Source organism: Puntigrus tetrazona, chromosome 6 (assembly GCF_018831695.1).
Source record: "Puntigrus tetrazona isolate hp1 chromosome 6, ASM1883169v1, whole genome shotgun sequence".
Classification (NCBI taxonomy): Eukaryota; Metazoa; Chordata; class Actinopteri; order Cypriniformes; family Cyprinidae; genus Puntigrus; species Puntigrus tetrazona.
In genome coordinates this window covers 24,177,909-24,192,829 of record NC_056704.1, presented here as the reverse complement: position 1 = coordinate 24,192,829, position 14,921 = coordinate 24,177,909, and the positions used below count along the sequence as shown (strand labels likewise).

The 14,921-nt window shown below is 36.2% G+C and overlaps 1 protein-coding gene across 1 annotated transcript; it reads left to right on the top strand.

Annotated features, from left to right (window-relative positions):
• The first annotated feature begins 1,048 nt into the window (after positions 1–1,048).
• On the top strand, positions 1,049–14,414 carry rhoca (ras homolog family member Ca). The gene is made up of 5 exons (XM_043241768.1): positions 1,049–1,231; positions 7,767–7,924; positions 10,253–10,373; positions 11,752–11,882; positions 12,249–14,414. Exons 2-5 carry the CDS (start codon positions 7,769–7,771, stop codon positions 12,420–12,422), a joined length of 582 nt encoding a protein of 193 aa, XP_043097703.1. The 5' UTR covers positions 1,049–1,231; positions 7,767–7,768; the 3' UTR covers positions 12,423–14,414.
• The last annotated feature ends 507 nt before the right edge of the window (positions 14,415–14,921 follow it).

Here is a 14,921-nt window from a genome sequence, read left to right as displayed (position 1 = left end):
TATGCAATTGCATTGCACAGTAGCTTGTTTTTAGAAGCAATTATTTATATTATCATATATGCTGTTCAATATAGTGACCAGTCATACTCTCAGAAAAAAAAATAGAAATGGAATACAAATAAAGCTGTCAATGGGGTGGTACCCAGATGGTACTTATATACCATTTAGGTACTAGTATGTACACTTTAAATAGTAATATGTGCCCTTAAGCACTAAATATGTAAAATGTACATTATGAGAATGTACATGTGAATCATATTTTACTAATGAAGCATATTTTACAGTCAAAAAAGGTAATATTGTGAACATTATTAAAAGTTCAAATAACTGTTTATATATATATAATTTATTACTTTGATGGAACTGAGGCTGAACTGAACTATAAGTATTATTAATTAAAAGCATTTTTAACATACAAGTCACCTTTGTCAATCTAATGCATACTTGCTGAATAAAAATATTTCATTAAAACTAAATAAAACAAAAATCTTAGCTTATTATGGACTTTTGTGCAGAATTTAAAAAGTAAAACCATTATAAAACTTGCAATTAATCTTATAAAACAGTGTATTTAAATTGCTATAACACTGATTTGGACAATAAATATTTTAATAGTAATAATAAATACATGCAATGAAAATGCGTACCATCGTCCCTTTGCTTTTATGAAAAACGATCATAAAAAGACAACATAATATCCTGCCTGTCTAGTCCTTGTCTGAATGTTCGTCAACTCAATTTGCACTTCATTTATTATCATTATTATTTTATTCTTGCACCCTCGTATGCCAGATTTTCGAATACTCATATCTGTCAAATACCGCACTGTCCCAACAACCCATACCTCAACGCAAAGCTCATTTATTCGATTTTAAGATCCTGATTTTTGACAAGACTGCCCGCTACGACCGCTTTTGTGCTCCGGGGTCACGCGCGGACCAGGACGCAAGCTAAGAGCAGCGTGGGCTCTCCAGGGCGATCAGAATGATGTCATTATTATCGGAGTCGAAGGGAGGGACCGCAGTGCTCCTCCTCAGCGGCGAACCGCCTCCTCCGCCGCTCAGCGTTCAGCGGCGCAGCGGGCGACGGCGATTCCCATTACTGCGGGCGGGTCTTGCGCGAGTCGAGCCTCGCCTCTTAGCGATAATCGGGCGAAATCTCTCCACATTGCGCCTAAAACTTGGACGCGACGCGAGATCGACGGGGAATCCGACGCCCGCGAGGAAATAAGGTATTTGTGCTTCACACGGCATCTTATTCGGCACGTCGGAGTTCAGGAATGTTGGTGGAAAACAAGTTTGCCGAGGCGCTGTGGGGAAAGTAGGTGGTGGCTGGGAGACGCGCTGCGTTAGTTCTTAAACGGGCTCGTTGGTGTTTTTAACGGCTCGCGGTGTGGTGATTGTGTCGCGTTTGTAGTTTAAACCCGCTGGTCGGCGTGACAACAGCGGGAATTCGCGTTCGCAGTTCTGTGGGTAGTTGAGGGGTTATTAAAAACGACACAAAACCGCATTTGCGAATCGTAAAGCTCCGCGCGAGTTTTGGTTGCTCTTCGACACGCTAATTATCTGTTCGCCCGCCGCTCGGCGTGCCGTTTCCAGTCGCGGGTAAATCAGTTTCCTTCAGTCGTGCAAGGGCGTTGCAGTCGACGGCGCTTCAGTTGTGTGCAAAACTTTTCGTCTGAACCCAGCCGAGCGACTAACTAACCTGTTGTTCCACCGAGGAGTCTGTCAAGATGACATGTCGGCTGTCTCGTAGCACTGACTTCTCAAAACGTGCCTTAGGCCAAAGGCTGTGTCCTGTAGCGACCGAATGCTCGGATAAGACTTAAGAAAGGCCTGATCTTTAATCCTTGAGGTGTTGTAGGCCATTTTACGCTCATTCAGATAGCCCTGAGCGACATTCCATACACGGATTTCAGTATTTTATATACTATGAGAGAAAACTGTTCTCTGTGTCGCAATTACCAGTGTTCCCGCGGTTCTGGATAACCTAGAAATGTCTGGGAAAGTCAAAAGCTTTTTTTTTTTTTTTTTTTTTCAGGCACGGGAGATTACTCGTGGAAATTAAATTTTGAATGAGTATGGAAATGTTTTAATAGTGGGTCGTTTTTCCTAGTTACGCTAAGTATTTGTTTGACTGTGAAAGGCTTTTTGCAATAATAATAATTTTATAGAGATACCATAGATCCCTATCAGAACAGAAGTCTGATTGTAATAATCCTTATCCACTCATCACAACCGGAAAATTCATGGAAAGTCTTTGACCTCACTTTATGAATAATAAGATATTTATAATGGTTAACATGAGAATTAACTCTTGCATCAGGAAGTTTGATATAATGTTTAGATTATGTACTGGCCAAAATGTTTTATATATATATATATATATATATATATATATATATATATATATATATATATATATATATATAAGTAGTTTTAAAAATCAGTTCTGGTTTTTTTTGGGTCACCATTGACTTTCATAGTAGGAAAAAAATACTATGAAAATCAGTGGTGACCCAAAACAGCCTGTTTAAAAACTTTTTTCTAAATCTTTAAAGAAATTTATACAGGTTTTGGAACAACTTGAGGGTGAGTAAATTAAGACAGAAATTTCATTTTTGGCTGAACTTTTCCTTTAAGTCCTTTTTGAAGTAACTCCATTAACACTAAGAATACTTGAATTTAATATGGGTTACTTGGGAACTTCAATGGATGTTTTGAATAGCATATTTTTATTTATTCATATTACCTGAATCAGTTTTTGTATTCTTTTTTTAAACTTAAGTTTGCTAACAGGTTTTGAAATGATTGTCTGAGTCAAGCATGTAACCCCCTACCCTTGTGTTATAGTATTTAATGAACTTGCCAGCAACTTACAAAAAAATAAACTGTACTTCAAAATGGATGTTTATGGTTTACCTTTTTGACTTTTTTGCTGTACGACAAAAAAAATCGAGACCTTAAATTAGAAATAAATAGAAAAATGCTATTCGAAAACGCGTGGCTTAAAAATGGCTAATTCTCATCCAGGTTTTATCCTAAAAAATTGAGTTTTAAATACTTTTAGACATATGTGACAGATATGTGTATATTATGTACGACATAATGTTTGCCACAAATAGAATTAAAAGGCTATTAGCAAGGTCGAGAGATGACAAGGACTGAGCGCTGCCTAAATCCAAAGCTTATTAACTGTTGGTTTGCACCTTCTGTTTGTTCATTGTTTTTCTGATTATTTAATGCATTTTATATTGGAAGCATGATGAAGTAGGTATCAAGACAATTCATCGTTCTGCTGAACTAATGACTGAAGACTAAATGTCCGAGATTTATATATGCAAAAAAAAAAACTGCAGTTTGATGATAAAACGCTAGTTGCTGTTTTATGCGAAACATCAAAACTTTGAAAAAGCCTGCTCGTGTAATAGTTTATAGCCATGGAATAAATATATCATGCCCGTGGTGCATTAACATCAAGTCTGGGATACCTCAGACTGAGATAAATGAGTTGATACGGTTTTTTAAGTCTGCTGAAAATGCCTCGTTGACTGCTTTCTGACCAGCTCCGCATTACAAACTGCTCCCAGAATCCTCAGCCTGCTTCCTGCTGCATTAAGCTTGTGGCTGCCTTTGTCGACCTGCCATATGGTGAACTTTGCCACACTTTTCAAATATTTTCCTGGAGCGGAAATGCACTTTCAGGTCCACAACCCCTAAGGCACATGCACCATTTTTTTTTTGAGTGACCATGCGGCGTCACCAGTAGACACCAGTTAGTCCACAGCAGCCCCAAACTGAATCAAATATAGTTGAGAAAAACTGGCAGTCAATCAGGAGAGAGCTTCTCCCACAAACTCTTATGGATACAAGGAAGGCAAACCAGGACAAACGTTATCGGTTTATTTAAACCAGATCTCTTCAGTTTATTATCTTCAACATTGATGATGTGTTTATGAGGTCGTTGTGTTACTCGCAGCGTCATAGGCCATCTGTCCCTCATGCCATAAAAAAACATGATTTCATTCCTGATACTTTTGTTTTGGTAGCTTTATGCCATTTTAATGTAAAGTTCTGTTGTTAAAGGGACAGTTCACTCAAAAATTAAAATTCTGTAATGAACCCTCATGTTGTTCCAAATCCATAAGACCATCGTTCATCTTCGGGACACAAACTGAAATATTTTTGATGAAATCCGAGAGCTTTTTGACCCTTCGTAAACACCAATGCAACTCACACTTTCAAGGTCCAGAAACGCAGTATGATTCATTGATTCAACTGTAATTTCATGATGCTATGAGGATATTTTTTGTGTGCAAACTATGCAGGGTCAGAAACCTTTCAGATTTCATAAATATCATCTTAATTTGGGTTCTGAAAATGAAGTTCTTACTGGTTTGGAATGACATGAAAGTGAGTTATTAACGACAGAATTGTCTCTTTAGGTTTTAAGCTAAACGTAATTTGTGACAGACGCTTTCTTGAGGAGATTTTGTTCATTTAACTCTAGTCATTTTACGTCAACAAGAGTCATATTGTCATTCTTACAGTTCAGCTTAAACTATGAAATGGTTGTCAGCCAAAGTTTAGTTTTATCCTTTCACGCGTTAGTTTCGGACTTTGTTCAGTAAGCTCCTACAAACTGTTTTTTTGGAGACGTTTCAAGCGTCGGAGTTTGCGTTTTAGCACTTTGCTCTGGTTGTGTAACCTTTTAACCTTATTTTAGGGCCATGGGGAGTATTTGTCTGATAACTGCAATAATACATTATATTGCAGGTTACTATGTAGTTTGAATGGAAAAATAGATGCCTTTGGGATTAGTCGAACAGTCCTCTCCTCCTCAACCAGAAACTTGAGTTTTGTTACTAAAAATGTTAAATGAACCTTGGGACGTGTCCAGACTGTCGCAGGAAGCGTATTTAATCCGGGCCTGTTCACATGGATACGAGTTCAAGGCATTTAAAAAGTTCCTTCAGTTTGTTTCTGTAACCTGAATTACCTGTATTTGTGTGCTTATCTTTTGTCAATAATTATAAAGGCATTTTTCAGATGACTCAGTTGGATGTTTCGAACACATGAATCACTACAGTAGTTAAAGGAAGATGGAAAACAGCAGAGAATTCTCTGCTACTTAAGCTTAAAAGGAAGTCTTCCTGATCAGTTGCATATTTTTTATTCTCTTTCGTTCAAACAAGTACTCCCTGGTCACCGATGGAGCTTAGTTTCTCTTTTAATATGTCAGAAATGGTTTTGAAATGGGAATTCTTTCACGCACAAGCGATGTTTTGTAACATTAATAGAAACGAAACGCTCTTGTCAGAAAGAGAAAGGTTAGTTATGAAAGTCAGGACTACTAGTGGTGTTTTTTACCTTTATCTGATCATTAAATACGATTTAACATGTACAGAATGAAATGTTATTGTTTCATTTTTTTTCTAATAGCATTTAATTGCATTTTACATGATGTATGAGTGTGTACTATGTATATTCAAAATATATTTCGTATGTGTGCATATTTATATATAGCCTACATGACAAATATTCACAATACACACACGCATGTATTATGTAAACAAAAACCTTTTTTTGATGCGATTAATTGCAATTATTTGTTTGACAGCACTAATATAAATAACCATGTCATGTCGACCTATATGTTGTTTTTTAAGGCCCATATCTTGGGAAACAGGGTGGCCACTGGCCAATATAAAGCTGATATAATTTAATTTAATTCCTATTTAATACATTTAAAATCTGTTGGAAATGTATCAAAATATAAAGCAGAAAATAAACAGTACTTATACTTTAAGACAAAGTATTTTTTTAACAAATAAATAAATATTTTAGGAATATTAAAAATCCATATAATTAAAAAGAAAGTAAATCCCGTAACCAACAGGTCACTGGGTAGTTTGTGTGCTTTGGGAATTATATTTTCATAATTAAAGCCAAGGTAACGTGAATATAACAATTTATAGAATTTTATATACATGTATACATACAGTTTTTTAACTGTAATAAATTTGTTTTCTTTACTACATTTATACTATGATATAAAGTAACATGGAAAATATTAATTTACTATATTATGTAATTATATAATCCATAACTCAATAAAATAATACTCCAAAAATGTTACGTGTAGTATCACAGTATTCCTTTCCCCAGTAATTTCTGAAGGCTCTCCAGTGCTCCCTCTCTTTTAGTAGGCCTGTGTTTCCTGTGGGTGTGGGTGGATGAGAGAGAGAGAGAGAGAGAGAGAGACACAGAGAGAGAGAGAGAGAGAGAGAGAGAGAGAGACACAGAGAGAGAGAGAGAGAGAGAGAGAGAGAGAGAGAGAGAGAGAGAGAGAGAGAGAGAGAGAGAGAGAGACAGAGAGAGAGAGAGAGAGAGAGAGAGAGAGAGAGACACAGACACAGAGAGAGAGAGAGAGACACAGACACAGAGAGAGAGAGAGAGAGAGAGACACAGACACAGAGAGAGAGAGAGAGAGAGAGAGACACAGAGAGAGAGAGAGAGAGAGACACAGAGAGAGAGAGAGAGAGAGAGAGAGAGAGAGAGAGAGAGAGAGAGAGAGAGAGAGAGAGAGAGAGAGAGAGAGAGACCCAGGCTGTGCTAAAAATAAAGTTCTTTCTGCTCCTAGGAAGCACAATCTGATGGAGGCCTGTTGATAAGTGTTCGTGTTAACATACGCCCAGACAGCGAAGAAGAGTGTGAGATTACTAAGGAAGCACTGAGATGAGCGTCGGGCGGCTTGGAACGATACGCACAGCTGTGCTTTCCTACTGGCACACATTTATCATGCACGCGGGACAAATCTCCCTCATCGCCCACATAAAGACCCGAGCACGACCTCTCTCTCTCTTTTCTTCCCCAGAATTATCACACTGGCTCCTATAAGCAAGCGATTTAGCGTGGAAATTGATGTCGGGCGATCAAATGAATGACAGATTAACGCGATAATACATGCTCCTCGGAGATCTCGCTAAGTTGATTATGAGTTAATGCTTTCCTCTTCCGCCAAACTGACAACTTGCCGTTTATAGTGCAAATTGATTCGAACCGTGCAGCCAGAGTCCAAAATGAACCCTAATGCGACTGATGGGATTGCCGAGCAAATAAAGTGCACGGGTTGTATGCAATTAAAATAGATGTTGGGTTGGGTTTCGAAGCCTTCGCGTGTATTTCGATGTGAGTTTTGTAGCCCTTGATGATTGTGTCCTCAGGGTGAGTTTGATATCAGGTTCACGTTAAACAGATGTTCGTATCATGTTTGCGTACGCGTGTTTTCCTCATCTGCTTTCGATTCGCCAGCGCGCTTGCGCCTTTAGGTCTGTTTTCTGTTATGGCGCACAACATATGGCCGAATGACAAAGAAAACACTGGGCTTTTAAAAAAAAAAAAAAGAAGAGAAAAACACAAGTTATTTGGTGCTGCATTGGAGGACCGATCGAGAGCCGTTGTAGTTTTGTGTTTAATTTATGAAGAATTTCCTGGCCGCTCTTATAAATAATGAAAGCGAATCTACGGAGCTGTTCCTAGGAAAACACCACAAACGTTTGCTAAAAGTAATTTAAAGGGATTTCCAGATGGTTGACTACAATTTAGGCAAGTTTTGGGAACCGATCCCTAATCAGCAATGTAGCAACTGCCTTACTAGCTATTAATAAGCAGCGAATTAAGAATTTATTGAGGGAAAAGTAATAGTTAACAAGTGTCACCTATTAGTCAATTGTTGTTGAAGTGAATCTCATTTTTCCTTCCCAGGTATGGCGGCTATCAGGAAAAAGCTGGTGATCGTGGGAGACGGAGCGTGTGGGAAGACCTGTCTCCTCATAGTGTTCAGCAAAGACCAGTTTCCAGAAGTCTATGTGCCTACTGTGTTCGAGAACTACATCGCAGACATCGAAGTCGACAGCAAACAGGTTGGTATTGATTCTTGGCCGCCTTTAAACCCCCACAGCCTGTTTTTGTACAACTCTTCTTAACAATATTTCCAGTCCTTGAGGTTTGGGTTGGTTTTGAAAATCTCTGATTGTGAAACCAGAACGTGTTGTTAGGTTTTGGGGTTTTTTCCAGTTTGTTTTCCTTTGTCTTGTTCATTCTGAAACGAACGCTGAATCTGTCAACGCTGTTGTTATTTTAGTCCGATGACAGTATATCCTCTGTAGATACATTATCCAGATGTTTATTCACGCTGTAAGAGCCAGTAAGTGTAAAATAATAGTCATTGTTTTGGAACGGTGTTGTTATTATTGTACTTGAATCATTCTTCTGGACTAAAACTATTAAAAATAATTTACGGTAATTAAAAAAAAAGAGCTAAAGTGTAATATAGAAATATTAGATGAAACATTATTATTATTTTGCCTTGGCAACTAACTAAAAACTATGAAAAAAAATAAAGTACAAAAAATAAAAATGAGGAAAGCACATAACAATAACTCTCTCTCTCTCTCTCACCATATATATATGTATAAATCTAAATTATATACATGTCAATATTTTCAACAAATACTGTATGTGTATTTAATGTACATAATAAATATACACAGCACAAACACATCATGTAAAACACTAAAAAATACATATATAAATAAATCAAATCAAATTAATAAACGGTATATAAATATTAGAATAAGTAGTAAATAAATACTTTAATATTATATAGTAACAAAATAAGTCGTTAGCACATAGTTCTGATGTTTTGCACTTCTGACCACTCCGAAATCTAAAGGGGACTCAGCAAAACAGGAAATGGCTGTTCTCTCTGGTTTCCTGCCTGGACTCAAGATATCCCGCCCCCCCATCGCTTTGACTCACTAACCCTATAGCATAATTAAACAGACCACTTATTTTCCTGTAATGGATGAGGGGTTTTTTGCGAAGGTGGGCTGATTCTGTGTCTCCAGCACAGGAAATGTTAAAGTTAAGGAGCAGGATGGCATCTCTTCTAAACCCCCCTCGCTCTCTCAGCAGGGTTACGCCGCTTACTTTGTCAAAATATAGAAGCTTCCCGGTAGTGATTGAACGTAAATCTTTACGTCCTTTGGGAACAAATACATTTGTCTTCATAATCTTTCTCCAGAATGTGGTCCGATACGGCATTCATTTTTGGCTGACGCAACGCATGTACACGCTTTGAAAAACTATGAGCCATCTAAAGCAATATGGGCTTGTTTATTCTGCACCTGAACAGATTACTATGCTGTAGAGCCTCAGATCAGCGCGCACAGATGGAAAAAATAGTCTGGTCTCTGAGTAAATTGAGGAAAGGTTGTGTAATGATGTGACATCAGGCTCATGACTCATTGCTGAGCTTCAGTCCTACAAGAGAGCAGAAGGGATGGAGTTTGATCAGCCGTTTAACTAATTCAAGTTCAGTAGCGTTTACCTTAAGAATCTGCAGTATATCTCAGACTACATCACTGCTGGTTGATAAATGTTTTTATTTAGATTATTGGAAATTAATTTGATATTGAAAGCCGATCAACAGGTTCAAATAATAATAATTGTATATATTTATTTATTTATAAAGCTTTTGACATGACATTTCCTCCCTCTGAACCTGTTAATTTAGTGGAAATAAGCAACAAAAAAAACTAATTAGAATTTTATTTTGTATATAAAATGAATTAATTATCATGTTTTAAGAGTTGTATATGCATTTATTGATAAAATATTATTTATATTTGAAATAAATATTTTAAAATGTATTGATTTATTGTTATGTTTTAAATATTATTAATATTTGAAATTTAAATATAAAACTAATTATAAAAAATTCTTAAAGCTTGCTTTTGAGATTATTTTAATACATGAAATTTAAATATACAAAGTATTTAAAATTTTGCTTGCTTATTTTAATTTATTTTAATTATTTTATTTTATTTAAATTAATTTAAAAATATATTTAAATATTTTATTTAGATAAATATATATATATATATATATATATATATGTGAAATAGCCAACAATGAATTACAATATTACCTTCAATAATAATTAATTCAAAATCATTTATCATTTCCTATTAGGAATGTGTAATGCTTGCTTTTTGCCTCATTTATTCTGTTGTACATAAGGGGACGCCTATTCAGGTAAGGTTTATGGTCTTAAAATATATGTCAAGTACACTGCTTTTGTGTAACTTGTTATCGCGTGAAGTCCAGCACGATGTGCTGATCATAAAAGGGTTTGACTAGCCGTCACAATGGAGCGTTGACTCATTTGGTCCAATTATGATCCACAGGTGGAGTTGGCATTGTGGGACACAGCAGGACAGGAAGACTACGATCGTCTGAGGCCTCTGTCCTACCCAGACACAGATGTCATCCTCATGTGTTTCTCCATAGACAGTCCTGACAGTTTAGGTAATCCCATTTCCCGAAAAAAAAGAGAAATCTTCTCCACGTCTTTTATTTGCCTCGTCCTTATTTAGGTCAAGGCCTTTCTTACTGGAAAAAAATGATTCACTCAGTCATCACCCTATGCAGGAAGTTCCTGTGTTTTGTCTAAGAGCCGAAGTGCATCATGATAACTCTTGCGTCCATGACATCACAGTCCTTTATCTCCACCAGCTTCCCGAAGGAACATCCTGGTAACTCTTCTGTTACAATAAGTGCCGGGAAGCTTGAACAAATTCGACTCATGCTAGCATTGTAAAAAACGTATCTTGCACAGCGCCGAGATTGTTTGTTCATAAGATGAATATTACATAAACATATCAGTCATGTAATTCATCCAGCGGTGAAATGAGTGTTGGAATGGGACCCCCATTATTCATCCGAGACTCTAAACATGAATTACTTCTGAATAATAGGATTGGATTTGTTAGGACAAATCCCTTATTTCACTCATACTTGATTTGGGTCACATTCACATTACAAAACAACGTTCTATAAGACCATATATAAGTATTACTTAACCTTTTCGCGTTTTTGTGAACCATATTTTTCATAGAGGACCTACAGTTTGGAAGCACTTTATTTATTTTTCTTCCATAGTATTTAGTTTATAATACTACATATATTATTAATATAATATTTATTATATTTTTGGTTGTTTCAAACACAACTGAATCTAAATTAAATGTATATTATATTCAGGGTTCAAAGATGTTTAGATGTCTATATTAAAATGTAAAATTTCAAGCAATTAATATTTGAGGTGAATGTTACACTGAATGGCATTTTAGTGGATGTTTTGCCCAGAAAAACAAACACAAAAGTGACGTTGAATTAAACAGAAAAAAAAAATATATTGGTTTTTTTATAACACACTTGTTATATACTTAAACCCATTTTTGACTTTGACATGCACAAATATTTTATTGCATATTAAAAAAAGTTCAAGAAAATATAATTTAATATATTTATTATTAATATTCATGCTTATATGAAAATTATAGAAGTGTGTATTTATTTATATATACACTATTAAAAATGAAATAAAACCTTGGATACACTCTTATCTCATTTTGATTTTATGTCATTAATGTACATTCTATATCAATAATTAATTAAATGCTAATGTACATTTACTAATACTAAATACTATACTAATACTAAATATGGTGTACATTTTCTGTATACATACGTGAGTGTATATCTCACATTATGATTAATTAAAAAATATTTTTAAAAATTATGTGTATATATTATTTTTCACACTCTTTGTATAGCATTTCCAGTGGGGTTTTTTCTTTATCTGAATGAAATAAATTTTTAACGTGTGTGTGGTATCTTTCAGAAAACATCCCAGAAAAGTGGACGCCGGAGGTGAAGCACTTCTGCCCCAACGTTCCCATAATCCTCGTGGGCAATAAGAAGGATCTGCGCAACGATGAGCACACACGGAGAGAGCTGACTAAGATGAAGCAGGTGTGTTCCCGACGCCGGCCGCACCTCCACTATGGGGGAGTCCCATTAAAAAGCTCTTAGCAGCCAGCATTACTGCCACTCTAGAAGCCCTGATCGTTATCATTTGTCAAACTCATCGCACAGTCAGTCCAACCTTTAATAACCAATGACTGATGCCCCCCCGTACGATGCGTCAGCGATAGTGTTCGGTAATCTGGGCAGACGGCCTGTGTTAAATCGATCCATTTAGCGAGCAGAATTAACATTGTATGTCATAAGTCAGACAGACAGTGCTGTGCAATTCTGACATCCATCATTCAGTAACGGCAATTGGGTTTTAAATCTTATTGTGCGTAACGATTCAGTTCCAACTCATCTGTTTTGCAGGAGCCAGTTAAACCGGAGGAGGGCAGGGATATGGCCAACCGCATTAGCGCCTTCGGCTACCTGGAATGCTCAGCTAAGACTAAGGAGGGCGTGAGGGAGGTGTTCGAAATGGCCACCAGGGCGGCGCTGCAAGTCCGCAAGAGGAAGAAGAGGAGCGGGTGCTTGCTGTTGTGAGAGAACTTTCCGGTCTTTTCCAGAATGATCTCCATAATGACCAGGAAATACCAAACTCCACCAAAAAAAAAAAAAAAAAAAAAAAAAAAAAAATTTAAATAAAAAAAAAAAAATCCTCGACCAAACGACATAAATACACTGGACTGTAAGTCACATTTCATGCAAACCAACAGGTGGGAAATGGAGGAATGTGAATAAAATATGCATTAAATGGACTGAGGCTGAGCAGAAAGGCAGGTTAGATCGGTATATGATACGTCTAGATTTAGTTTTCCTTATGGCACAATGTTTTTCAGAATAAACACCTTGAGTTTGTACTGTACGGATGATGCCGGTCGTGACGGTATTGTTTTTTTGTTTGGTTTTTTTTGCACATTTATCGATTGTTATTATAGCTAAGTCTGGTTTTCATATTATTGTAATCGAAATTAATATAACCGAATATAACCACATCATTTGGTAATAAAATCAGTGCCTTCATCACCATTCCCTCCACAATTTGAATGTACTCCGGTAAAGTGCTAGTTTTGAGCTTCTCTGTGACTTTACACACTTTTGTAGTAGTGAAGAACTACGTATTTAAAAAATCTCCAGTAATGTAGATTATGTTTATATCTTCCAGTCCCCAAATAAACAGCAATCACGTGTACTTCGAAGGCTCGGTCAGACCTAAACTGCCAATTAGGAACGCGACTCGTTTTATTATCCCGTTTGTCCTCCGCACATGCATAAATGAACTGGTTGAACCTGCCACGAATATCCGGGCTGAGCTCATGCCGTCACGCAATCTGACCGTATTGTCCTCAGATTAGCCGGTTGAGTATTGTTAACGCAAACATTTTGAGTTGTGATTACTTAATAGGTTAAAAAAACGTCTAATAAATACACCGATGATTGCTAGCGAATGCTTATTAGCTAGAAGAGGCCTCGAGTGCCTTTCCTTTTCCCACAGAATTGCGTGCCTTTAGTTAGCGTTTGGTTCGAGATGAACGTTTGTGTGCATGCACGAGTTCCGTCGCAATCAGTGTTTCGTGATGTTGCATGCCAGTAAATCGGGAGCCGTTCAGGCCGCGCGGGTTTCGAGAATAATGGTAGCTAATTATACAGAGCTGTGCTTCTAGAAAAAGATCTGTAGCTTTTATTCGCTGGTGTAGAATCCATATACCGATGTCACTTCCACTGCTGTCCCCTGCCGGTGCCGTGAGATGCCTGACACGAGGTAAATTAGCGACGCTACATAAATCCGCCCCCGTGTTTCCTGTCTGTGTTGACTGTTTGAACGAGTGCTGAATTCATTAGCATGGTGTAACTCGGTTTCCCTCGTCTGGTAATGTGAAGTAAGAGGGCGAAAAGCACAAAAAGCTGTCAAGGGTCATATTTCAACCCACAAATAAGGAATATAGTTACATATATATATAATATATATACATGTACATACATTTGTACATTTTATAAAGTTCTTTAAGGTAAAATACGACCCAGACGTCTCTTCCAACCAAAACCTTTGCAAACAGAACGTGAAACTAAGCATCTATAGAATTCTTGAACACTATGGCAACGATTTCGAAGTTATTAAACCGGGCATTATTAAAACACTGAGTGTAATGCACAAGGAATATCCCATCAGACCAAGTACATACTACCTGCTAATAAAAGAGGAACAGCTTTTTTTTTTCTCTTTTCTCCAGTGTACTGATTTGTGCAATCCTCGATGTGACAACTGACCCATGACCGTTGTGAAGTCTGCATGAGCAAATTACTACAGCGACCAGTCTTAGCATACAGAGCTCCTCTTTGGACTCTGAGATCAACCTGCTGTGTGTTCATATGGTCTCTTCCTTTTTTTTTTTTTTCCTGGAAGTATTAAATATGATTTATTAATCCAGATTTTTATGAGCGCTCATAGTAACAATGCTTTGTAAACGGGACTAGTAGTAATTGTTTGAATGAAGTGAAACCAACCTGTTAATAAACTATTTTTTCGAAACAAAACAACGGTGCACTTTTTAACTTTTGTGTGAAATTAAATGCTATGAAATGTCATCCATTTTACAAATACTGGGCCATTTCCTGTTGAAAAATACTTAAGTACAACACACAAAATTAATACCATCATAGCCATAAAGTCATGCATTCCATAAGATGTTCTAAACAGGACACCATGATATTATATATATATATATATATATATATATATATATATATATATATATATATATATATATATATTTTTTTATATTATATATATATATTTTTTTTTTTTTTATTTTATTTTTATATATATATATATATATATATATTTTTTTTTTATATATATATATTTTTTTTTTTGTTATTATATATATATATATATATATATATATATATATATATATATATAATAACAATACTAGAAAATGTGTAATAATAAACCTAAAGATACATACTGGCATAATTTAATATAATGACTATGACTGTATTGTTTTTAATAATTGCTATCAAACGATTAATCACACCCAA

What these genes read in the sequence shown, in the direction of transcription:
- rhoca (XM_043241768.1), top strand. Translation starts at nt 7,769, where the DNA reads ATGGCGGCTATCAGGAAAAAGCTGGTGATCGTGGGAGACGGAGCGTGT. An exon ending in AGACAGTCCTGACAGTTTAG is followed by an intron (nt 10,374 to 11,751) that starts GTAATCCCATTT and finishes GGTATCTTTCAG; the next exon opens with AAAACATCCCAGAAAAGTGG. An exon ending in AGCTGACTAAGATGAAGCAG is followed by an intron (nt 11,883 to 12,248) that starts GTGTGTTCCCGA and finishes TCTGTTTTGCAG; the next exon opens with GAGCCAGTTAAACCGGAGGA.